The sequence below is a fragment of the Leptosomus discolor genome, chromosome 8 (genome assembly GCF_034619465.1).
Source record: "Leptosomus discolor isolate bLepDis1 chromosome 8, bLepDis1.hap2, whole genome shotgun sequence".
NCBI lineage: Eukaryota > Metazoa > Chordata > Aves > Leptosomiformes > Leptosomidae > Leptosomus > Leptosomus discolor.
The window spans coordinates 33,696,757-33,723,515 of record NC_141398.1 but is presented as its reverse complement, the minus strand read 5'-3'; the positions used below and the strand labels follow the sequence as shown (position 1 = coordinate 33,723,515).

Here is a 26,759-nt window from a genome sequence, read left to right as displayed (position 1 = left end):
TCTTTCAAAACGTTACCAGCAATAGCCTGTAGAGTGGTTCCCTTCACTCCCTGTGGACTTAGACCCTGTGACATTGGTGATTTCTTTTAAAGATTTAAGACGTTGTTTCACACTCTACTTTTGAAAACAGTGCTGAGCAAAAGGAAAAAGGCAAACAACTGTGCAGTTGGGAGAGAGTCACAGTAGTGTCATAATAGGATCAAAGTTGCTTCTCACCTTACGTGTTAATCTTCTCTTTATCTCTCGTTTTTCCTCCTGCTCCTCTTGCTCATTCCGGGCTGTAAAAGATTTACAAGGCTCTCAGGCTGTGGACTCACCAGGCATGCGCAATATCTAACAAAATAAGCCTCTCCATCAGTATATTAATGTTTCAGGACCTCTCTGCTGCACAGTGTCCCTCTGGGGCTGGTGAACTTCCTTGATCCTTAGCTACCGCGCTTCTTCACACACTTCATAAACCATCTACAGCCTCCTTTCTTTCTCTGTGTTGGCACCTCTTCATGCGTGTCACTTTCTAGAAGAGCCAGGCAGCGAGCCAGCTCTTCAGAAACTGTTATCTCCCTGCCCACAGGCCTGGTGGCCTCAGGGAATTCAGCTACGATATGGTCAGATTCTGTGAGGCTGCAAGGCCAATGGTTGCAAAAGAAACACATGCGTTTTTTTTTTTCCCCATCTACAGAGTAATTTCTTGCAGCTACTCTTTGGAAAGAATGGAAAAAAAATACCAGAATATGGGTGCCAGGCAATATCTGCAACTTCCCATGACCTGAGCCAAGCAAGGAGAGAGTGTCCTTCCATCATGAGCCTTCACAGCATCACACTGGAGTGTGAAAGCACATCCTAGGACAATTCACTTTCAACATTAAGTCAAAAGATGACATGTTACAAGTTCTTATGAGGGCAAGCCTCAACCATTATCCCTCAAGAGGACAGTAACATTTGAGTACACTAACTCTTCTTCATCTTAGGAGCAAGCTGTGATGCATGCCTTTGCACTGAGCTTTACTGAAAGTCACTAAAAGCCCAGGTTTCTAGGTAGTCAACTCCTCAATTAGTTAGGATCCGTTTCCACTGCTTCGCTGATGGCTGAACTGCTCCTTACTCCAATCACGCCTGCACGTAACAGACAAGAGCAAATGCAACTCATCAAGTTTTCCAGCAAGTACCCTATGCCCCTGGTGTGATCCTGTTTTCACTCAGATAGGACTAGCTCAGACAGGAGTAACTCTCTTCAGGGGAGATTATGGCCCTCAAAGGCCAGTTTGGGATAGCCAGCTTGATTTAAATTGTCCCACTTTGGACTGAAGTAAACACAAGGGGGAATCCCACATCCCTCTCCACTGATCCTGTGGAAGAAACAGGCACCTCTTGCTGTAACAAACCACCAGTTGTAACTTCTTCAGCCACGAGAGCACAGGTCAGCATCCCACTACAAGTCAAAAAGAATATAAGGAGGTCCTAAACCAATGAAAGTCTGCTCACAGTGAAGGAGATGCAATGTTTCAAACCAATGCATTCAAAATTGGTGCTTTCCCCACACAGAAATAAGAGCTAAGGCTCTGAGACCACAGAAGCCTCTGAGCAGGTGAGGAGGGTTAGTCTGGAAGCCAGGTTTCTTGCTGCTCAGGACAGTAGAGCTGACAGGTCTATCACAACTGCTCACTGACTTCAGCAGGACTGGGAAATCTCTACCAAAGCGGATGAAGAGCCAGTCAATGTTATGATGTTTTACAATACACTTCTGATGTTTAAATGCCTTTTAACCAAAAATACTGCTTACATTTTCAGGAGGAAGGAAACTGATTATTAGAGTAAAAAGTACAGAAGACAGCAGGGAGTCGCAAACAGCTTTTTAAATGATAATATATTTCCCCTCTTTCGGTGGTTCCTGTCCCTACTGGGCTGGATTATCTTCTAGCAATTGCTCCTCTAGCAATTTCGTTCTTCCCTTTGTGTCTCAAATTTGGAGGAGCTGGTCCTGCAAATGCCTACTTTCAGAAACAGAGCCACTCATAAATCCTTGTAAGATGAAGCCAGAGAGATGCAGAGCTAAACAGAGCCCACACAGAGTCAGGACAGAACTGCAACCAGATGAGGAGTTATGTATAAAACTTATTTATGGCCATTCATTTTTGTACTTGGCACACAAAGTCTTTCCTTTCTCCTCACTTCTCAACCCAGCCACCCACCTTCAGAGCCAGCCAGCCAGGCTGAAGGCCTCATCAGGTAAAAGCTGGGAATTAGGAATACATTCTTCTCCAAAACCAGAAAGTGACTTTGTTGTAGTTATTTCTTTAAAGTTAATTAAGTTATGCCCATCTTGTGAAGCCACAGAACTGTTGCTTTATTTTATCTTATGCGTTCAGGAGAAGCTCTGTTTCTCTAGACCTCTGTGTGTGAGTGGATGTGTCTGGATGAAATTTTAAGGCCTGATTTTTTTTTGGACTAGATGATCTCCAGAGGTCCCTTCCAACCCCTACTATTCTGTGATTCTACGCCAGTGTGAAATGTCCCCCAGTACAGTCTGAGGCTCATTGCTTTTGTGAGGAATTTATGCAACCCTGAATGTGCCAGGTTGACAACTAAACTAGCTGCACCCATCTGAGAAGTGGCATGGAGGTGGTTGTGTGAGAGGGACTGAGGCATCCTTCCTCATAAACTTGGCCAACAAGTATTAACTGCAAAAAGCGTCCTTCAGTCTGCACACTAACCCTGCAGGTCTGGACTCCTCTCATTACGTGCCTTTGACTTAAATAAGCATCAATGAATTGGGTATGCTTCAGTGACAGACCCTTCAAGCACTAGTGTCCCTGTTCTCAGTTTCTTTGCTGTGGCTGCTGCAACCTTGCTATTAGCAAGTGGTGGAACTTGTGCAATGGATGCTTTGCCCTTGTAATTCAATACAGATGACCATCTCATAATTATTGCAGCCGCATGGAGCTAGGAAGTGATCACTACATGTATAAAGATTGGCTGTCCAACCACATTTTGCCTCATTTCTTCCCATCAGAATGGGCAATAATGCACTTACACATGTAACAGGAACAATCATGGTACCAGACATGACATTTGCATCAAGGGGATTTCAGCTTTAACTGCAGAGGAAATCCTATTTAGTCTGCTTGGGACCTTGCTTGGGGTTTTGGTTTGATTTTTTTTTTTTTTTTTGGGGGGGGGGGGGTGTGTGTGTGTGCTCTGAACTGGGCTTTTGCAGAGAATTTACACTCTCTTCATTACTGCTTCCTATGTCTCTTTTTCTCTAGGCTCCATTATATTTATTGTAATTCTCCTTCTCAGAAGTCTACAGAAAGGACACAAAGTGATGTACAAACCAGACACTGTTTATATTTACTTGTTTAAGGGTGGAGCATTTTTATGCTTTCTTTTTTTAAAATTATGTAACAATTTTAATTTTTTGTTCCTTTCCCGCTGTGCTTCACCAAAAGTTGGGATGCCTTGAAAAGACCACATTACTTTTTCCTGTAATTGTGAAATTGTTTGTCTACCAAGACACACATGTTTCGGGGCAGATCTGTGCTTTAGGAACCAAGCTACAAAAATTCCATTTAGGAAATACAATGCAATTCTGGATTCAGGGTAATATTTTCAAATGCATCCGTGTAATTTAAGAGCCTTTATTCAATATGAAAAGAAACCAGTGTGACTCAGGGGATAACTCCTCTGAAATGCAAGACATCTTCAGGTCACTATGTGACTGCTGCGCTTGGCAACGTGACCTTTAGGAAACTCTGCAAGGCACCCAGCATTGGAGATGCTGCCTCTCTGCTGATGCTGGTTGACACTGCTGCCAAAGCAGCTGCCCGAGACCCCCACCTCCCCCCCCAGCCACCCTCACCAGTGCCAGGGCAGTGTCTACTGGTCACGCACCAGTGCCAAGTGGTGCATGACACATGTTTGTCTGTAAGTCCTGGAATGACAACATGAGCTGCCTGGAGAACTGGCCTCTGTCCCTCCTCGCCTGAGCCTGGCATCAGTCACGTTGCACGTTCCCCCCTCCTCCAGCTGTTCTCCTCCCCCCATGAGACAATCACATTTGGATGTGCCACCTATTTCCCCAGGTTCTGCCCCTGAATTCCCCCAGCAGCCACCCATGGGAGTTAAGGGTAGACAGTAGGAGCACAGCTATGAAAAGGGGGATGGTCCCAAACAAATGGCTTTTCTGGCAGCCTCGGGCTTGCCCACGCCACTCTGCTCTCCCGTCTTTTCTCCTCTTTGCATTGACAGTGGTGTCTCTCTCCTTCTCTTTGTCTGCCACGTGTAATAACACGAACTGATGAAAAAACCCTGCTGAGTGTTAACACTATCATTAACTTGCTAGGAATTTGATTTTGAAGTATTTAATCAATCAATTTAATTTTCAGAGAATTAATCTTCTGCTACCACATTTTTATGATTCTGTACAATGCAGTTACTTGAACAAGAGAAGGTAAATTATGGACCTACCTAAGGAGAAATTATGTATAAGGTACCATTTAGGAATACTTTTTTCTGTAGTAATTTTTTAAAATTTCCCTGGAATGATGCATTTACTAACTTAAAAAGGGAAGAGGTTGTTTCTTTTGTTTTCTGTTTCCAAAGTAACAACAACTAGATAAACAGGGGTTTTTTTTGGTAATAAATATTCAAACCACTTCAATGCGAGTAAAGAAACAGTCAGTTGTTTTCTTATTCACTCATGAGACTGCGAGATTTATGCTAGACTCAGTCCCGCTTCCCTTGAAGCTGGTAGCAATGTACCTACGAACTTAATTAACTCAGATCGGGGTCTTTAAATGGTATTTTGTTCCTTTAAAGTATCATTTCACATTTTCAGGACCTACCAGCAAGTTTTTGTCTGATTTAAAGGGAAAGTTTCAGGGGAACATTCCAGGGAAATAATCCCAAGTCACACTGGTTTCTTTTTTTAATTGAATAAAGGCTCCACCTAGTCTAGATTGCTGTGAAGATTTTTAGGAAAACTAATCAAGCCATGCCCTAATGTCTTTACTAACTTGTAAGGGGATGCTCATCGGTGTGAGAGCTGCAGAAAGGCTTTTCAGAATGACTGAACCTCTGTTTGGAACAGGACTTGCAAAAGATATTCAACATCTGTTTTTTTTTTTCCCCTATAGATTGTTAATTCTTATGAATTTACTGACTCTGGTTTTGAAGAATTGTTTCTGCAGCTCTAGATGCTGCTGCAGACTTGCACGCTTATTTGCCTTTATGATGCACTTTATTATTAATGACATGTACAGAATAGCTGATGTTTTAAAAGCACCCAACACACATCTAAACGAACCCAAACTAGCTGGCTTCAGGTTAAATGTCAGCAGTATCAGGACTTACGTTTCAGTATGTTCCTCTGCTCCAATTCTTCAGCAGTCGGTCTCTGGCTCAGTCGTCTGCGAAAAAAGTCCAAGATCAGTTTTTGGACCATATCACATTCTTCTCAGTTCTGTGCCCTGAAGAGTTATTTTGGGGTGTGAAAGGCAGAGCAGAAAGCACTGACACTGCTCCATTATGTACTTGGTACACCCGGACCATGCGTGACACAGACCATGCTTCGCTTTCGCAGTTTCCTCTGTTTTGAACTCATAAAAGACAAAATATGTTATGTCATCTTAGGCATGACTCTCCCACCCCTACCCCAGGCAGAGCTGCTGAAAGCTAAGCTACACAGATGTCTCTGCTTAATTTTCTTCCTCTCATGCCTGCTTCCTGACTCGCACAAGTACTTCTAGCTAAGACCCAGCTAACCCTCTCGCTGCCCTCTTGCCAGCCTCCTGACTGTGCCCCGTTTGTTCAAACAGTGTTTGAACACACAGACAGTCCACAGAAAAAACAAGGGATGGTTTGGCAGCGCTGAAGGCAGAACAATAGCAGCCCTCCTCCCCCTCCACACCCTCAATTCCCCCCTTCTCCTCTCGTGGCTTTTATTAAATCTTATATTGAAGGATCAGTGTGACTTGCTAGTCAACCTGTACGTAATAGGGTCACAAAAATCTAACTACAAATGGGGACCCTGAGCATAGAAATGGTCTGAATATTCAGAATACAAAGCAAGGGAGAGAAGCACAAAGGGGTCTTTGGAAAACAAAGTAAGCCAGGGAGATGACATCAGAAGTTAGCACTGTTGGGCCTCCTCATACTCTCCTCAGAGTCAATGGGAGTTTTGTCAATGATCCCAGTGACAGGACAGAGCCTGCTCTTCCTTCAGATGTGGTCATTCAGAGATATTCCCAACTTGGGAGCCCCAGCCTCTGCCAGCTGGATTATCAGTTCCCCTGCAAGGTACTGGGTACTGATAGGGAACATGATATGAACACTGGCTGCATGGCTTCATCTTCTGCAACAAGTGCTTCTCCCCCCTGGCCCAGGGCACAGAAGCTCACTGAAATGGAGCTGTGTCTACAAGGCTGGATGAGGGATGTCTGATAATGGCTCCTCACAACACAGGGGCTGAGCTGCTGCTCAGAAACGCACACACATCCTCAGCCTTCTCCAGAGCCAGGAGCTCACCTGTGTGCCAGCTCAATACCCCTGCCCATCATGCATGGTGCGCAGTGCTGAAGCACGTGGGGTGGATAGGAGCTCACGCTCTCCACCAGCTGTGTGAAGGCAGAAGTGCTACAGGCACCTGGTTTTACACAACCTGAAGAATTCCACCAGCAGAGGTGATACCAGCCATATGTCCTTTGGGGCCACTTTACACCAGGAAAACAAAACAGCAGAACATAGCCCTAGTCCGGTGGAGAATCTGGAGCCATTAACTTTGCCTCTTTCCCATGGCAGACTGAACATTTATCTCGTTGGAAAAGTGTTGAAAGGGACAGAAACTCATCCTTAATTCAGAAGTAAAGAACGTCTGCAAAGTACCTTGAAGACAGAAAGTGCTACTCAAGTGCTTGCTATTACCATATTTAAGATCAGTAGCTGTTGCTAATGGGAGACTTCACCTTAGGACTACGAAGCAACTAAAACTATTTATTTCTAGCAGCACAAGAGAATCAAAGAGAAAAAGTTGCCACTCTTAGCCCCACCATGTGTGTCTGCAGGAATTGAGTTACACAATGTTTTTAATCCACTGCACCGTGGTGCTTTTCAGGAGGATGTGTCAGAGAGATGTTAAGGATGAACTCCAGCCATTCAGTGTGCAGCTGCTTCTATAGAAACAAACAACACACAACAAGTAAACGGAGAAATTAGTTTGAAGAGAATGCTCCCGAAAAGATCTTTCTCTTTCCAAGAAAACAGGGACTGAAGTACTCAGCTAACAGTTCTGTCAAAAAGCAGTTTGCACTGGAGCGTTTCTAACAAAAGGCAGAAGTTTTATCTATCTACATGGCTGATTTACAAAATGGACCAAGTCTTCCATGTGTTTACTGCGGTACATGACAGGAAGCAGATGTGCTTAAACAAAGCTTTCACTTCATTGCTTCCACACAAGAAGACAGAGATTTCCTCCAAATATGTCTTGGTATTATACGTACCCTCCCTTCCTGTGCTGCTCAGAGATCTGTAGACTGTGGGATTCTTCCTCACGCTGCTTGGCAGGGCCCCTAGTGAAAGCCAGCCAAAAAGCATTCCCCATCAAGAGTCAAATTATTTTATAGATCCACCATTTCCATGCTGCAGAGTGCTCCTGCCTAATGATGACCATCACTTTCAAGTGATGCACTTACACAGCAGAAAAAGCCATGACACTTTTGATAGACTCAGTCTGGAGATCTGAAGCTATCTGCATTCATGGCTTGTCAATTGCTTCTGGACTCTTACAAAGCCAAGAATTTTTAATAGCAAGACTTAGGCAGTAGGAAAAGGTAAGGCACCCTTGTAGTGGAAGAAAATCATGACTAGTCCTTACAGCGCAAGCAGTGAAGCACAGCTGGAGGATGAAGAAATTAATGAATAGAAGCTGTGGAGGTTCTTGGCCTCCAGTACCAGTGTCTGCTTTAATTTCCATAAACTGCCGTTATATCCCCATCTCCATCATCCTTTTGGACTGACTGAGCCTGCTCCTGCTCCCTAGTTGTGAGTCCCTCCTTGATGAGCTCTTCAAACAAACCCAGCCCCTGCTCTAGCCCTTCTCTTCCAAGTTCTCACAACTATCTTTCTTCTTGGTCTCTTGCTCTTTTCATTTAATTTAATTTCTTCTCTTGCCACTACCATGACTTTTGGCACCAAAGTATCTTTGGGCTTTACAAACAGCTCCTCAGAACAGAGTTATTTTAGTTCTTTTTTCATGCCTCTTAACTTCTAGGTTTGCCAGATGTTGAACAGCTGTTAATATTACTACCTTTGAAAATCTTGACACTACTTGCAGATCCTGTAAATCAAGAAATGTAACTGGCTATTGCTTTGTTACAATGGCTGCAAAGACACAGTTTTTTTCACACCAAATTTCAGTATACCATCTCCAGTGCGCTCCTCCAATCTTGGCAAACAGCAGGTGTGATACCTCCCCTCTTCTATGTTCCCTCCCGAGCTGCCCAGAACAAAAAACATATTAATGAAGCCCACCTAAGCTTGAGGAGGTTCATATTAGTGGTTTGATTGCTGGATTGCCGCTGTGCCTTATTTCATTTAACACCACAGGGTCTGCATGAGGCTGTCAAGAGGCCAGAGGTCACGAAACAAGTGTCTCGTCAGTAACAGAATCAGAATAAATGGGAGAAAACAGAGGTGAGGAAGGAGCCTGGTGCAACAGCAAAGAATGGATCTGCTTGTGAAAACTCTAACAATTGAGTGGGATGTCCGGTGCTGCTGTTGATCAGAAGGGTAACTCCATCTGTACGAGCACAGGTGCCTAACCACGTCTAACCAAGGAACAGGCAAGACAGGCCTTAAAAAGTAACAATCTTTAACAGCACTTTCTGTATCTAAAATCCCTTCTGTGAACGTGCTTGAGCTTCACGGTGCCATTCATGCAGTTTTACAATAAGCTTCAGGCATTCAAGGGGATAGGAAAATTTGTTTTTTGTAATTCGTGCTTTGCAGTGTATTGCCCAGTTTATACTTCATATGTTTTTGCAATACTGTTAATAGCGGTTTTGCAAATACACTAACTACAAAGAAAACCTTCCTAATGGTGACATAAATAAAGCCTTGCTAGGATTTCACTGAAAAAATAACATCCAAATGAGATTGTCAGTGGAAAATAAAACAGTTTGCTCACACTTACAAAGATAAAGTTGACAGCAAACCAATTTTCTGAATTAATTCCCTGCATGATCAAAATGCACCACACTCCTTGTGCTAGAACTATACAACAAGAGCTGAGCAGCTCTTTGTCAGGACATTGTGTGGTGGGTTTTTTTTGTTTGGATTTTTTGGTTTTGTTTTGGTTTTTTTTTTGAGTTTGCTCTGGGCTGGGCTGGGCACATCACAGTGGATGAGTAGGAGTTTGGAGGCAGGAGGGACAATCATGCAAAATCAATTGCTGTGGATGTAAAATACTGGCTGGTGAGGATGTAATCTCTTCAGGGAGCCAGAGGAAAGAAGGGCAGCATTTTCACTGATGGTTGCTACTGTTTGGAGCCTGCCCAGGAAACTGAGAACTCAGAATGGGTTTCTGCTCCATGTGGCAGTGTCCTGCAGGAGCAATAAAAGGAAAAACTGGCTGTACATCTCCCCAGGCAATATGAGACACTTAAATGAAGAGTCCACGCTGCTCTGCAGTATGGCCATACCCTAAGGGCTCTCAGGACAGTGTCCAACTAGTTGTGGGGCTGAGGGTCAGATTCTTGCAGCTCTTTTGTCTGGTAGCACCTTTGAAGCAAGGCACTCCTGGCTGCCTAGGCTGTCCCCTACTAAGAGTCATGGGTTTTCTCTCCTTCATCTCTTGTTTTGTTGTGGAGGAGAAAGAACTGGTTAATGCCATCCAGCTCATTGTTATGTGAACAAGATGGTACTGGATATGTGTTTTCTTGATACCAGGAATTCATCTTTGCCTCTGCCCAGAGGACAAGAAAATTTAAGAGCTTAGTATGGTGTCACCTGTTAAGTATAATGGCTGGATATAGTACAGGGTTTGCTGGAAAATGATGCCCCGTATACTTGCCAGGCTTATTACAGTGTTTGCAGATACAATAAGCAGAATGCAGCAGCTCTCCAGTGCTTGAACGGTGACATCTGGTATGCATGACCCAAGAGCAGGACTGATGGGTAAACAGGTCATGGGTGTTCACAATGGGTAATGCAGCAGTATGGTGAGGTGTCCAAAACACCACCAAAACATCTCAGAGCCCAGCCACCCTCACACAGCTGTTCCTAATGACTTAAGTCACCCTCATGTAAAATAACTTCTGAGCACAGTGGGGGCATAACCTCTGGAGCAACTCCTGAATTTATTTTGTAGATGCAAATCTTTTTACTCAGTTGCAACTGGGTTTATACCACCCTAGAGATTGCTCTAAGAGAGCGGTAAATCTGAGCTAGGCGCGTGAGAAGCCAGCTGCTACGAAGAACTACTTGTCACATTGCTCTTCAGTTGGCATAAATGAGCACGATTGAAGCCAGCAGAACTGCGATTTACATCAGCTATATAATTTGACATGAGGAAAATTCAATGGGAGTAGAGAGTCTTACTGTTGCTTAATTTAGCTTGCCTTTCCCAGTAATAATGCTGATAGCAAAACAATATTGATGAAGTATAGGCTACCAGGGGCTCTTTGCACTCCCATGCCAAGTACAGAAAATTGGACAAGAAAAACAGAGGACAAGAAATTCTTGTATTTTCTTCTGCCAGTTAACTGTTAGCGGAGGGTGGAAAATGAACCACCTCCTTTCCTTATGTCACTGCACTATGAGCAAAAAATATTTGTAAGCCTGGAGGTTCACTTTTGCTGAAGTATCAGCCCAGATGTTGCCAGCCAGACTTTAGAGTCTACAGGGAACTATCTTTCTCCTAACAACATTTATAAAATGGGATTAAATACAGTTTTCCCAATGAGTGAATAAACTGAAGGCATATTAAATAGAAAATCCCTACCCAAAGAAGCAAATGTAAGAGTTTTACACCACTAAAATTCTTGTACTAGACTCCATTAAGATGTTGGCTAATTTGTAGGACACATTATCTCTTCCTTTAAGATCTCTTTCCAGTGTGACAAGTCTCCTGGCATCAGTCATGATAATATGCCTTATAACTCCTTTTCCTGAGAAATTAAGGCAATAAAACCATAAGGAGTGTTTGCCATGATTCAGTTACCATGTAATGGCTGACTCTCCACTTCCCTGTTGATTTGAAACTTTCAGCCACTGGGAGATGGTGGTGCTTCTGCAGCTATAAAGAAGCCTATGGTAATGACTAGAGCAGACAAAAGTGGGCAGAGACCCCTGTTCATCCCTGGGAAAATGGGTGAAGTACCACTGAGACAGAGTTCAGATGAGAACCAGTCAGGCAATTTTGGTAGGAAGTGCTTGCTTTTGGTGAAAATTTAAAATCTGAAGATCTAAGTACTTTCTAACGGTGCCTTACTGGCAAGGTACTTCTTCTGCCTCAGCACCCCAGTTTGTTCCCTGGACTGGACCCTGGTCCAGGATAGCTACAACATTGCCATGTCCTGGAGGAGAGAGGCAATGCTTTTGCTCAGCAGTTCTTCCTAGTGCACCGCCAGAAATACAAAGCAGCCTGGCATGTGAACCAACCAAATAACAGTTCCCGTAACACATCTGCAGTCATGTATCCAGCTGGGCTCTGTAGGAAAATCAGATTTTCAACTAAAACTATTCAGATTTTAATTTAGGCTCTAAGCAGTCTTTTACTACTCCCCAAAATTATGCTTATGCCAGATTTGGTTTTGTGTTGAGAAAGAGCTTCAATATAAGCTTTAAAGCTCTGCCTAGTCTAGATTGCGGTGAGGATTTTTAGGAAAACTAATCAGCATTTTTTCTGCTTGCTCAAGCATCTGTGGATAGTGAAAAATATAACCAAGCTGGCCCTTTGTTTAAAACTCTAAACCTGACCAATTTGTTTTCTCATTCTTTAGACCATGTGAATCAATTCTTGACTCATAGCTTAAATAATGCAGTCTTTTCTGTTTCAGCTGACTGAGGGATTGATTTATTATGATTTTGATTTACTCTTGGGAAAGTTACAAGCTCCCCAAGAAATAACAGGCTGCCCAGATTAGGTCTCCTGGGGAAACAGAATCATATTCAAAATGTAGATTTCGACAATTCATTATGTCTGTATAAAGTTAAAATCTTGCGTATCGTATACAGAACATATTGCTTCAAAATACCCGAATAAAGCAGAATCATGTCAGGCCATGAACTCTGTATTTTGTTAAAAGAAATAAAGGAATGACTAGATAGTCCTTTGACTCTGAGTAGAAACAGTGTGAATAATGACATACCCAAGTCATCAATCTTTCATTAGACCACAGTATCACAATGCAGACACCTGCATTTTCCCAAAGAATTACTTCATTTCTTATTCTTTTCTAAAGATAAAGCCAAGTAGTGCCAGACACACAAACTCAGATTTTGGCCCCCTTTTCAATAATACTAACTGCAAAATGCCCACTGATATGTGGAACATTGCAAGATCACACAAGCTCATGTCTCACACCTCAAGCTCTAAAATGGAGCCTCCACTGTTTCATTACTGTACTGTTCCATTAACACCAAACCTTTTAGCCAAATGCTGGCTGTTCACATAAAATACGATCATGCAAGTTTAAATGGTTTAAAAAAAAGGGCACGGTGGAATTAAGATAGCTACACCACATGAGCTTTGTAGCATTAATTCTCAAATCTCTTAGCCCTAATCCCAAGAACAAAATATCCAACAACTGCAATAGGAAACAAAGAACAATCTTTTTCAGAGGAGGGAATTTACTATGTATCTAATTCAAGAATGTATTATTGGAACAATAAAAATGGGATATTTTTGACTACTAGAAATCCTGAAGGAAAAATGTACTAAATGCTGGTTGAAAATCTAAAGCATGCCAGAAAAAACAGATGGATGTTAGGACCCACTGTAATAAGGAAAAAAATGTTCTAAAATGTTAGCGATTGTCCTTCTGTTGTCTGTACAGCATTGTGAGAAGACACTTGCTTCTCCAAAGGTAATAATATTAAACCAAAAGCTGATTTTACAAAGCTAAAGAGATCATAATTCACAGTTCAAGGTCAATCCATGAACGATTTTAAGAAAATGGCACCATGAAAACCAATCTGAGCTGAACAGATCTGCTCGCTATCCATAGGCATTATTGTGTCTGGTTTGTTTTAAAATCTCTCTATAGTAATGTGATTTTGTGTCTGAACAAACATACTTACAGTAACGAGTCTTCAAAGATGCATTTTTTGAAGGAAAGATCTAGATGCTAAACCTTACAAATGTTATTTGCCTTACTCCTCATAGTAAATTACCTTTTTTCTGGTTAAATACAACATTCTTTTCCTCCAAACACTAGTCTTTGGAGGCTTCTCCTGCCGTCTTATGCACTTGCTCAGTTTTGAGGTGTAACCTTGTATTTGGAGACCAGATCACCATGAATATATTTGCAAAGGTGTCCCAAATCTGCTGCTGCTGAAGGGCTTCCTGGACTATCCTATGGACCGTTCTGCCAAACAACAGACCTGAGGCAGGGGCCCAGACCCCTCCAGCTCTCTGTCACGCAACCAAGCCTGTTGCGACTGGAGTTGTGACACCATCCCCTGGTGTTTTAGCAACCTGGATTAAATAAATTTGGAGTATCCCTCTAGTCTCCAGCACATAGCTGCTTCTTACCATAAAAGTTATGCTCTTAAAAGCAGAGCTATCTCCAAGCAAGGGCCAGAATAGCGGAGCCCCTCTCCCTCCTGGTATGTGCCCCCTGCCCCAGCTCCTGTTGCTCAGGGAAGGTTGCATAGTTGAGCACGGTTTGATATAGGAATGAAGCAGTTATTCCTGTGCACGTGTGGTGGCCTTGGGATGGAGAGAGGAAGCAACACTTCAGGTGGGAAGAAGGTCTGTGGGGCCAGGGAAGAAATTACGGAGGGAGGCTTAAGGATTACAACAGGAGCACAGCCCCACTCCCCAAACCTCCCACAACCCTCTGAAATCCCACTGATCTTTCCCAGTGCCCCTCTCCCTCTCTTCTGAGAAATCTGCTACCACAAACTTAAATTTTGCCTACTCTGAGAGGCAGCTGCTGGATCCGAGGAAGAGTTAAGGGCTGAAGCACATAACGGAGGAACCATCTTCCCTATATTTAGCTAGTGTGAAGATCAGACCTCCTGATGGGCTTTGGTGGACTGCAGTGACTACATGATGATTATATTTGGACCACAGAGACTGTATGCGCATAGCCAGTGCATTAGCAGGTATCTTACACTTCTAGCACTATCAGTATGCCATTTGTCTAATTAAAAAAGCCACAGCACCCTATCTTCTTATTCACATATGTACTAACATAACTGTAGTCCTAAAATATCAAGCCAGGGACATTTAAAACATGTAAACAAACCAACCAATTTTGGTCGGAATAATCTGTGACCATCACAGCAAATCTCAACAAAAAGTGCAAAAATCTGTTGGTTTTAACAAAGGAAACTTGGCCCGGGAGCTTCACCACCTTGCTGATGGCAAGCTCAACACTTACGCAGCCAAATCAAACAAGTCTCCTCTGTAACTGTAGCAGCTACAGACCACTTAAGGAACAGACAGAGGAATTATGTATATCCTCTGAATGTGTTAGTTTGTTATAGACCATTTTACCAGTGCCAGCATGAAGAAAGGTAAACAAATGATACTGCAGCAGTAAAATTCATCTCCAAGCAGGCACTTTACATTGGTAATGTCAAAAAAGGCAACTTATCCACTTTCTGAGAAATGAATCAAAAGCTAAAATACTCAGTGACTTGGAACAGCCACGATACAGGAATTCCAAATAAACACTTTTATAACAGAACTTGGCAGTGTTAGCAATTCAAAACTGCGATAATTCAGTTTCTAGGCGAAAAGATGTATAGGAAACAGCATGGTGCCCACACTTTGTCTTGTTACTGAAGTGGAAAATTCCTGGAAGTGAACAAATTTGAAAGCTTTAAGAGTGATTAAATATTTTGTGCCAGAGGGATTTCAGACACGCCCCCCCCCCCCCCCCCCCCCCGCGATTGCATGAAAGGCAGGTGATAAATAGCAGTGACTTCCTGCAAAGGGCTGTGGCCTAAAATGTTCGCTTGAAGATTAAGAATTAGAGCTGGGTGAAATGTTTGTGACAAACAGTAAAACTGCCAAAAAACTGAGTTCCAGCAAGTCAGAAACTATCTGTGAGGCAAGGTCAAACTTAGTGAGTAGTTTCAGCTACATACTTTTCCTATTTTAAAAAAAAAAAAAAAAGCATTAAAGAATGCATTGGACAAAATATTTGATTCTGACTTGAAATGCTAGTTTTCAGTCTGTAATAAAAAATTAATGCCTCAATTTGCTATTTTTATTCAGTTTTCCCTGCCCCACTTGCTAATTATTTCGTTCCATTTGAGTACTGAATGCAAAAAATCCCTTATTTGGCCAACTCCAGTAGACTCAACTCTTCTTGCAGTAACTGCTATGGTAATTACAAGCACAAAACCTACTAAAGCAGGTTACAAGGAGAGCTCTCCCCAATAGCTGCACTGCCAGCTGCGGTGCAGATGTCTGGGTCATTTGGAGCCATTTAATGGTCACATCTCGATCTGTGATACCCGCTGATCAGACTGGGTCTTTGCATACATTTTACAACATTGATTCTTTTGTATCTGTGCCACTGCTTGGGATTAATTTCTTACCTTTCTAGAGAATTTCATGTTTCACCACCCTACCCAGAGATTTGCCTCCTGTATAAATTCCCACCTCATTCAAGAACACAACCTGTCTCCTTCCAGCTGGTGTGTATTTAACACCTTCACTGCCAGAGCCTACTTCTGACTCTGTGTTAGCAAAATCCAGAAATATTTTTTTTAAAATCAAAGCATCTCATGGAACATCTCAATGAAAACATGCTGCACCAGAGACAGAAAACATCAAGAATTTCTAGTTTTAAAAAAAAAAAAAAGAAGAAGAAATCATTCACCTGATTAAAATGAAAAACTCCCATGCCTTAGGAAACTGCATAGTTGTTATTTTGACAAGATATTACACATTATTTGCTCACAGTTATATCATCACCTTTAGGTTTAAATTTAGTGGCCTAAAAGCATGACAAGATACATTTTACTCAGGAGAATTCTTATCCCATTTGCATTTTCCCATCTCGAAGTTACCGAGATGCATATAATTACCCAGAGGCTAAATTTGGACCATAAAGTGACAATATTTTTTTGTTGTTGTTGCTTTGTAAGTATTTCCAGCAAAACAAATGGAATGTTACAAAGAGGCTTATTACATCAAATAAGGAATTAGTAGCAGGAATCAATAATCTCCAAAGTAACAAAGATCCTATTTCCAGGCAAATAGTCTTAACTTCAAAATAAACAAAAAACCCCCATGAAACAAAACACTTCCAGAGGGACATTCGAACCCTATGTGCTACACTGATCAGGCTGCAGCCTTTCTCTTTGTCTTCTGCATAGTGTGACATCAGCTTTTTACATTTTCTCCCCAAAGTTTGGAGGGCTCAGTTCAACCCCTACTGAAGTTTCTCCACTCTTAGTTTTCCAACTCTCATCAGGTGCCTGTACTCTTGCCTGCACATTCCCCAGTTCCCCCTAACGCTTTATCAATGTAAAAAACCTACTTTATTACCACATTCTAGCTGCTGGGGGAGACCAGTATTCTCTTCATTATTTTTTCCCTTAATTAGAGCTGATGTTGAACTACGGAGGGGGAGGCAAAGCCCAATGACATCCTCCATCTTCCTGATATAAAATGGGAGAGAAACCTGTTCCTTGCCCAGCTGACCTGAACAGTCATTTCTCCTTTACGCTTCAGACACCTCACTTCTTAAACCCCGTTGGGACAGTGTTGCAGATGTCCTCCCTGTGACATCTCAAATGAGGGTGATATTAAAAGCCACGTTTTTGCAATTGTTTGTTCTCTAAAGAAAGACTGCCTTAAACTGGTGACTTTTTGAGCTCCTTACTGGTCTGAATGAATAGTTTATGTAGCTGGCATTAAGGCAGAGAGGCTGAAGAGAAAGTTAATATTTAAAACATTTTGTACGCAAGATGAGCAAAGTATGTTCATTCACAGCTGCTGACATGCCATAGCAGAAGCCTAGATTTTCCTGCACGACACATACAGATGTCAGGACTGAAATACCTCTGTCCTGAGTTTTCAGTGCCCTGGTTTTGTGGCATCCACTTGTTTTCTGCATATCCAGCTGCAGTGAAGGCAAGGAGAGGGGGCTTGGGGAGAGGCAGCAAAGGGAATCAGCAGAGTCACCCTGACAAAAATCCCTTCTGAACATGTATTGATGATGCATAAAGTGTAAAACTAGAGACAGCACCTACTGCAATGGGAGGCTGCAGACTGGTAATAAAACATGCTGGCTAGGATGGCCTGGGCAAACAGATATAGCGCCTACTTCCCAATTCTGCTCAACTTGTTAGTGTAAACTGTGCAATTTCTCATGCATCAGCATTGAGCTGAAGTGAAAGAACACACTCTTTCAGGCCCTCCTTCCAGCCCCCACTGGCCACAGCCATGTGGACTTGTGTTCTGCTTTACAAGCATACTGAATTGACATCTGTAACTTATAGTTCATTGGGTACTAAGCCCACTCTCATGACTGGAGATTATCTAGTGCTAATAACAACTTTGCTCCTGCTTGACAGCAGTGGTGCTCTGCTGAGCCCAGCTAATGAACACCAGCTGCTAAGGAAGAGGGGGAAAAAAACCCTCTCACAATTACTGCACTCTGTCAGCTTTTCAAACTCCAATGAGCAGTGTTTTTAGCAAAACGTGCATCAAATACATGCTTCCATCCTATCTTCTTATTAGAGCCATTAGAACATTGCTGTACTCTGCACTACTGGAGATCATTTGCTGTTGTATAGATACCAGACAGCACCATTCTGGGCTGTCAGGGGCATTTCTGAGAGGAGCAAGCTCCCGATTCCCCAAACTGACAAAGAACAATAAATTGCTGTTTATTGTCTCTGGATCCACCCAGAGACAAAAGGTTTTGAAGGCAGATCTTCAGGTTCTGCTTCAGATAGCTAGAAAGGAGAAAAGAGCTATATAAGGGTGCAAGGAATTCGAAAAACTCTTGGAAATGAAACAGGGACTCTGGAGGTTTTTTTTGCTATGGCAGAGGTGGACTGAGGGGATGGGGAGGTGCAGAGCTGAGAGAAATGCTTGTTGAGGAAGCTGGGCATCTGGAGTTGATTTCCATGTGAATACAGCGTGCCTGTGAGATGTTCCTGTTTAGAAGCTGAGACCTGGTAATTTTTTCCATGGAGCAGAGCATAAGGAGTTTGGTCTCAAGGGCTAACCCCACACTCTTTTGGAACTGAAGTGAGCTAGAGACTTTTATGGTCTACATGTCATAGACAGGCATTTGTCAGAGCTTGTGACCTGGCTAGATTGTCTGTGCTGGCACAGCCATTGTGCCATAACCCAAAGCAGGAGAAATTTGTCAAGCATTGCATCAGAATAGCTTTGCGAGATGCATTCACAGTACCCTTAGACTGAAGGGAGTGAAGGGAGTCAAGATTTGGAAAGTCTGAGACAGAACTTGGCCACTTGGCAGTGCCAAAGGCATGCAAAACGTCAGCCAACAGTGTGCACTTCAAAAGGCAAAGATGCTGCTAACAGATGCTGTCAGCTCTTTTAATGCCTTGTGCTATCACAGAATGGTGGCAGTTGGCAGGGATCTCTAGAAGTCATCTGGTCCAACCCCTCTACTCAAGCAGGGCCACCTAGAGCCAGGACTGTGTCCAACTGGCTTTTGAATATCTCCAAAAAGGGACACTTCACAACCTCCCTGGGCAACCTGTGCCAATGCTTGGTCACCCTCACAGTGAAAAAAAATGTTTCCTGGTGTTCAGACAGTACCTCCTGTGTTTCAGTTTGTGCCTGTTGCCTCTGGTCCTGTCACCAGGCACCACTGGAAAGAACCTGGCTGCGTCCCCTTTGCACTCTTCCTTCAGGTATTTATTCACATCGGTAAGATCCACCCTGAGTCTTTTCTTCTCCAGGCTCTCTCAGCCTCTCCTCACAAGAGAGATGCTCCAGTCTCTTAATCATCTTCACGGCCCTTCCCTGGACTCTGTCCCACATGCCCATATCTCTCTTGTATGGAGGAGTCCAGAACTGGACACAGCACTCCAACTGTGGCCTCACCAGTGCTGAGCAGAGGGGAAGGATCACCTCCCTTGACCTGCTAACACTACTTTTTCTAATGCAGCCCAGGATACCATTAGCACTTTTTTTCCTGCTAGGGCATATTGCTGGCTCGTGTCCAACTTGGTGTCCATCAGGACCCCTAGATGCTTTTCTGTCAAGCTGCTCTCCAGCTGATCAACCTCCAGCATATAATAGTGCATGGGGTTGTTCCTCCCCAGGTGCAGGACAGCACTTGCCTTTGTTGAACTTCATGCGACTCCTCAGCCCACTTCTCCAGCTTGTCAAGGACCCTCTGGTGCATCAGCCACTCCTCCCAGTTTTGAGTCATCAGCAAGTTTGCCCATCATCCAGATCATTAATGAATGCTGTTAAAGAGGAGTGGGCCCAGTATTGACCCCCTGGGGTATACTGCAAACTACCGGCCTCCAACCAGACTTTGTGCCATTGATCACAGGCCCCTGGGCCTGGCCATTCATACAGTTTTTCAGTCCATCTGCCCATCCAGCCCATACTTCAACTTCACTGTGAGGATCTTACAGGAGACAATGTAGAAAGCCTTAATTAAGTCTACATAAACACCATCTACTGCTTTCCCCCTGTCTACCAGGCCAGTCATTTCATTCTAGAAGTTCATCATGTTGATCAAGCATAACTTGCCCTTGTGAATCCATGTTGACTGCTCCTGATGACTTTCTTGTCCTTTATGTGCCCGGATACGGTTTCCAGGATTAGCTGCTCCATCACCTTCCCAGTGATCAAGCTAAGACTGACTGGCCTATAATTCCCTGAGTCCTCCTTCTTGAACACAGAAGTGACATTTGCTTTCCTCCAGTCTTTGGGCACTTTTCCCAGTTGCCATGATCAATCAAAGAAACATTAAAGAAAACAAAGATGGCACTAAATCTTTACTACTGCTGGGTCAAATTAATGCTTTCAGATACACTTTTACACTGAATAGTAAGGCAGCACAGCATTGTTCTCTCTTGAAGATTTTAACACATGCCCTAATTGTTAAAACATGACATGTCTAGTGAGAAGTGCACAGAACTGAGAGAAAGGCAAGGTACAGTGATGGGCAGGTGGAAGAATCAAATCTGAAGCAGTCAAGTGCACAACGATCAGCGAGGATGCTGACACAAGTGAGCTGTGATGCCTAGCATTCCCCCACTGATGCCTTGCTTTTCCCCATCACTCTCTTTATATCTGTTCCAAAATCCTTCAGACTGAGGCCAAGTGCTGTACCGTGTCTTGAACTGGGATGGGGTGGAGGAGGACTACTTGCACTACTGAAATACAAGGAGAAACAAGATAGAATAAACACTCTGAAGAGAAGAATTAGTCAAATCAAAGGGACATGAAAGTACCTCCCAAAAATGTGTCACACATGATGGGTTTTAGAGGCAAAAATTGTATCTTTTCACTGCTGCAGAGCCTTTTTTCATCTGTCATGTTACATTAGAAAACATGATGGAGCCCATAACTTGCTAGAATTAAACAGTGCAGTGCAAAATGTTGGCAGCTCTTCAAAATGCAGTAGAGTTTTAGATTTTCTTTGCTAGTCTGAAGAGGAAGATGAAATGGATGGTGGAGTGTCACACAGCTCTACAATCCCTGCAATAGCTCTCTATCTCAACATGCGTGTCTGCCCAAACACGAGAAGGGTTAATGGTTCTGGCCCAACCTGAGGGTAAAGGACACCAGACATTTACACTCAGTTGTTAACGGGGAAAACGGAAGGAATCTCTGGGGATGTTCTGGCTCTGGGACATCTGCCACTCCTTCTCGTGAAGGGAGCAGAGGGAGGTTTTCAGATCAGCTGGAGAATGCCCTGGTGGGGAAATTCAAGAAGGCACCATACTCTCATCAGAGAAGTTGCTCCCCACTTTGAGACTGATGTGCAGCTGCAGTGTGTCTGTAAACCTGACTCCAAACAAACTGATTCCTGTTCGAGCAGCTGCCTGTCCTCTTTCTTTTACAGCTGAAACCTGGATATTGGGGCAGGGAATTCCTTGCACTGGGGCAGAGAGTGCTCTAGGAAAGCCAGGGACCACAGTTCAGGTACTCCAACTTCCCAGTGCAGCCAAACAGGCCAAAGCAGCTCATTGTTCACACTGCTTGCAGGCTTAGCTGGAGGTGGGCCAGCTGATGGGGCTGTGAAAAGACCTTCATGGCAGATGGCCAGGGACCTTTCCCTGTAGCTTCTCTGAAGGCCTCCTGAGGATAGCATTTACTTGCAGTTTACATCTCCCTTCATGCTCCCTTAAAGGGCCTGGGTGCAACCAAACTGCCATCTGCCATCCCACCGGCTGACAGAGCTCCCTGTGCGTGTGCAGAAGGGGCCCTGGTCCAGGCAGCGTTTCTGTCCTCCACTGAAGGAGAGGGGTTGGCACCTTTGCAGCCCCTGCTGGTTGAGATCAGGGTCTCCTGCTTGCAAGGCCAGCTTTTAAATCAAAGCCAGTTGATTGCAGGGAGGCAGGAAGATTGTTTCTGTCTTGATTACTGCAACAAAGGAAATCATGAAGGCTTTTCCAGCATGCTGAAAAATTCAGACATTCTGCAGGGTAAATAGTCCAGCCTGACATTATAGATGCTTGCTCATTTAGAAAATACAATATATTGAATGTTTATTTTACTAATTACTCATTAACCATTAGTGTTGCTGCCTCCTGAATTCAGGGATGTTGATGAAGAACCAGGTTACTGAATTTACCTTGGTGCTAATGTGCTTTCCCTGTAGTCTTCTGATTTGAAAATTATTTATCATCAGAAAGGCAAGCAATGAATATTACAGGCTGCACACTTAAGAGACACATTGATGTGGTCTGTTGCACATGAGAACACTTCCTCTTCACTAGTGTAATTAACATAAATGGTAATTTTACATGGTTGGGCCTGAGGCTAAGGCCTTAGTTTAATCTCCCACATATGGTCTGTGTAGTGCTTATGAACCCCAGTGCACTGAAATATGAGAACAATTCTCATCTGTACTTGCCTCTAAAAGACCAGTTGTAACTTTTCTTCACCTATGCTAAAAAAGTCCCTGTTCATCTCTAACTGATCCTTGTATTAATACTATGTCTTGGGGAAAACATCCAAAATTCCAACATTACGTAATTGTATTAGGTGTAATGGTAAGTATATTCGCTTTTTGGGTACATTTGTCCAAAAAACATTTAACCCTATATAAAATCAACATACAAAACATTAAATCCTATTTACTACAGGGCCAACTCTTCAAAAAGTCACCTCTATATACTCACACACAATAACCTGCATATGAAACTCCTGCATTTTTGGACATAGATAGATGACCATGCACATAAATTAGACTTACTTCTCTAGCAGTCCCGCTTGTGCTCACAGTAGTAGTCACAGCGCACATATATGAGTACATATATATATTTGAAAGCTGATTGGACTCAGGATAAAAAATTGGTTTTATATGTTTGACTCCTTTACAAAGATTACCTATGTTAATCTCCTGCACACGTGTTGCCAAATAGGCCATGATACACTGAAGGGGGAAAAAAAACCCCTAAATTGTAACTTCTGAGAGAGGTTAAATATTTTGCTCAAAAAGCAATTTCTCCATTTTACAATCGTCAGCCTATAAAGTGAAATTTATTCTTGCCAGTCTGCTCCTTTTACCTACTCGTATTGCCATTTGATTTGTTTCCTTTACAGAAATTACAAGGTCATTCAAGCTGAGCAACTGTTGTGCTTGTGATTAACTCCCCACAATCAGCAGACACAAAACATGAAGATGTATGGTTAGATTTTTTCAAGGTGGAAATTTATGAGCTAGTTCTTAATAGACCTGCCCTAAATTTGTCAGCATTAACCAGCAAAAGAAAAAAAAATAAACCAACCACCTTTGTCATCTTCTTTTAAAGCCAGAATATAATATTTTGAATCAGCTACTTCCTTGCTTGTGTTTTTCACCTGTTTTTATTAACATTTGTCATTCTTTACTCAAAAGAGAGTACTGCATGGACTCCACGCAGCCTCTTGTTTACTGCAGAAATAAAAGACTGTTTCTATTACCAACATACGTTATTTCATTACTGCCACAAGCTTCCATTATATCACCACGAATTATTTTGCCCAGCAGAGAAATGTGGCTTCCTCTGAGGTAAAAGCTGACAGTGGCTGGACAACTAAAAGCAACACTGCAATCAATTCAGGGCAGAAAATGAAGGATACCACAGCCCACTGAAACTGCAAAGGAAACTAAGGTAGACTAAATATATTTGTCTTGGTTGTGTTGACAGCCTGAGTTAGACCTCAAATACAGACTGTGTCAGAAGGCTGAAGAGGATAGGACGCATGAAGGGGAAATTGTAACCCCATAATGTGTTATGCCTTGGCTTCTGCAGAGAAAGGATGGGAGAAACAGGTGTCGCAACGACAGCACGGAGTGACTTGCACTGCTTCCACGAGAGCAGGCAATGGGAGCAGTGAGAGACCCCAGGAATAACAAATACCTTCCTGGGCTGGTGACATCCCTGATTGAAATGAACTTTTGATATGGAGAAAACACTTTCCATTTCATCAGTGGCCACACAGGTGCCTCTGGGGAGACCTTGGCCTCAAATGCCACTTCCTGCTGCCTGTTGCCCACCATAAAGAGCATTCCTCTCCTCAGCACAACGTTCCTCCTCCTTTATAGTAGCATAAATAAATTGTCTCTGCCCATTTGCAGCCCCACCTTCTAAAATGGAGAGACACATCTGCCCAAGGACAGACTATATGCACTCTGCGAGTCTTTGCTTTCATACATAGCAAAACATCTGCTGGCCCCGTTTGAGGGAAACTGCTGGCGGCAGGGGCTCATCCCATCCCGAGGTGGAGCTGCAACAAAGGAGAGATCACAGTGCCAGGGCCCACCCAGATCATAGGCTAAGGACATTGCTGATCCCGCAAACAAGGGAGCACGTAGAGGTGATGTGTTCTGCAGTGACATTACCCACTGTCACCTCCCCCTTCCCTTGATTGCTCCATTGACCTTTCACCATAGCAATTTACGCAGATGAAGCAAATTCATGCTGCTAGTTGTTGAAACTCATTTCAAAGCAACAGAAATAGCATTATTTGTGATGTTAGACCTGTCTTTTTCTGTGAGGAATTATGACGTTAGCTATGAAAACTCCTAATACAAAGAGAGGTCCAAACCATGTGCAGAAATGAGAATCCTTGTCCTACTGAAACACAGAGTTAGATGTCTAAAGAGATCTTGATATCTGGGTGACTTTTGAAAGCACACAAACTTTGCTGTCAATGAGAGTTTGTTGACCAGAGTAGTTTTCCAAAGTTCACAGGCACATATGTACATTTGGAGACCCCAATATACCTTAAAAAAAAAATAAAATATATATATATATATATACATGCACATGTGTTTCTTTCAGTGACTTGCCTGAGGTCAGAAAGCCCGTGGAAGATGCAGCCTTCCCAGAGTGTTTTAACTACAAAGTAACCTTTCCTTTCAGCTCAACAGAGCTTGGCAGGACATCAATCCCAAATAACAGGGCTGAAACGGGCCTTGAAAGCCCATCTCCCAGCCGCACTCCTGCACAGAACCCAGATCAGTTCTGCTCAGAGTATTTATTCCTGGCTGTTGAGCCTGGATGTGTAATGATAACTCGGTTTCAGCTTGTTGCCCATAGATAATCACCTGCTTTTGCTGTCTTCCTCCTGATGCTAAGGGCAATTTAGATAGCTCCCTTGGGGTTTCTCACAGAAGTACAGCTTCCTCACGAAGCTAAACTAAAAGGGAAAAAAATGCCGTTTTCCCTAGGTACCATTGTGGCTAAAACCCAGGCTCAGCCCTATGCGGCTTTTTTCTGTCGCCCCCATTCATGCATCTAGCGCTGTCGATTCGTCCCCTCTAATCCTGGATTTAGATGAGCTTGTTTACCACAATCCCATTTTCCATGTGATTTATCCCCAGCACCCGACATGCAAAGAGACAAGTTCCACACACACACATACGCGCGTGTGCACTGCTGTTGGGGATGAGCTCTTGCTTTAGGCACTTGCTTTTCTCTCATTAGTGGAAGCTAACAATAAGTGTGAGAATTGCAGATGTCAGAGGTAATTAGAAAGAAATTATTTCACGTTACCCAACAAAACGAGGTCTGTGAATAAAGTCTAATCCTGCTGTCTGCCCATTCTTTTTATCCCTAAAAGACTCGGAGATGGGGAGGGCACAAAATGCTTTCCCAGCACTGGATGGTGAACAGCCATGGAGATTCAGCAGTGCTTGACAGGGGCCAACTTGCTGCCATCCTCTGGCTGAAAAAACCCTCCCCTCAACTGGACTGCAATGCTGTTTAAATAATTAACTGTTTCAAAAAGCTGAATCTCCTCATAGACTAATTTTTTAGTAAATAAAAATGACCACTTCAGACTATTCAGTCCCCCCAGGCCTCTGAAGGAACTGCTGTGCATTTTAACAACTGTGCAAGCCTTGCAGACGAACCCTTCCTCAGCACTCATAATATCTCTGTCACCTTCATGGTGATGCTGAAGACGCAATCCATTTCCCAAATTGTCCAGTTTTTCTCTCCTTTCTGGTTCATATGTCTCCTTCTGTTTACAAACATACTCTATTGATCTTTCTCCTGAGTACTCTCCCTCATGCAGGGACAAACACAGATAACTAGCACCTGATGTGAACAAGTCCAAAAACCTCACAGCAGCCTCACGGCATTTTAAAAATCAATGGCAATTTTTTATACTTGTGGGAATTCACCCAAGCTCATTTCATCACAGGATTTCTGCTTCTATACAGTATTTTTCAGTACAGCTGAGGAAGATGTAGTATTGATCAGGGAATGCATAGAATAGATTACCTTTCTGATCGAGGTAGTAGGTGACCATCATCTGTCAAAACTGCTGCTCCATAACAAAGATTTATGACTTTTCATGCTACATTTCTCAGTCACAGACATCTCAGTACTATTTCCAAAGCATCAATGGGACTATAAACAGATCTAGCAGGTATGCATGTCCGTATCTCAAGTGTACGTATTTACAGCTGCACACAGACAGACAGTGTCTCTGTGATCTATTGTCATACTTCCTATCCTTTGCCTCATGATACTTGCAATATATTATTTATACTGCTTCAGATCAAGATTTTCCACTTGCTAATGTAAGGACAGCACCCCATAAGGTATCATAGTCAATAAATCTAGGGCTGTACAAAAAACGATGTAGAGCACTACTGTGTATCTGACTGAGGAGCTTGCCATTGATTCACTGCTTTAAAGCCAGCAGAACACATACAGTGACAGGATTCAGTCGAGCAATGGGATTTCCATCACTCTAAGTCAGAAGAGAGGCAAAAGATAGTGTGTAGACACTTCAGGAAGTTACTTTCTTCTTTATGTGTTTCTAATGTAATTATTTTCTATTTAATTTGTTAGTTAATGTGCACAGGGTTGCTTCCCACCTCCTCACTTTGCTTTCACACTGGGCATGGTCTTGG

General features: G+C 43.0%; 1 protein-coding gene across 1 annotated transcript in view; it reads right to left on the bottom strand.

Moving 5' to 3' along the window:
- Window positions 1–26,759, bottom strand: part of PHACTR1 (phosphatase and actin regulator 1) — a 307,280-nt gene that overhangs the window by 14,829 nt on the left and 265,692 nt on the right. The window contains exons 11-12 of the mRNA XM_086468979.1: window positions 5,350–5,405; window positions 217–278 (exon numbers count right to left, since the gene is read on the bottom strand). Coding sequence (XP_086325105.1) covers window positions 217–278; window positions 5,350–5,405 — 118 coding nt within the window. The remainder of the gene's footprint in view (window positions 1–216; window positions 279–5,349; window positions 5,406–26,759) is intronic.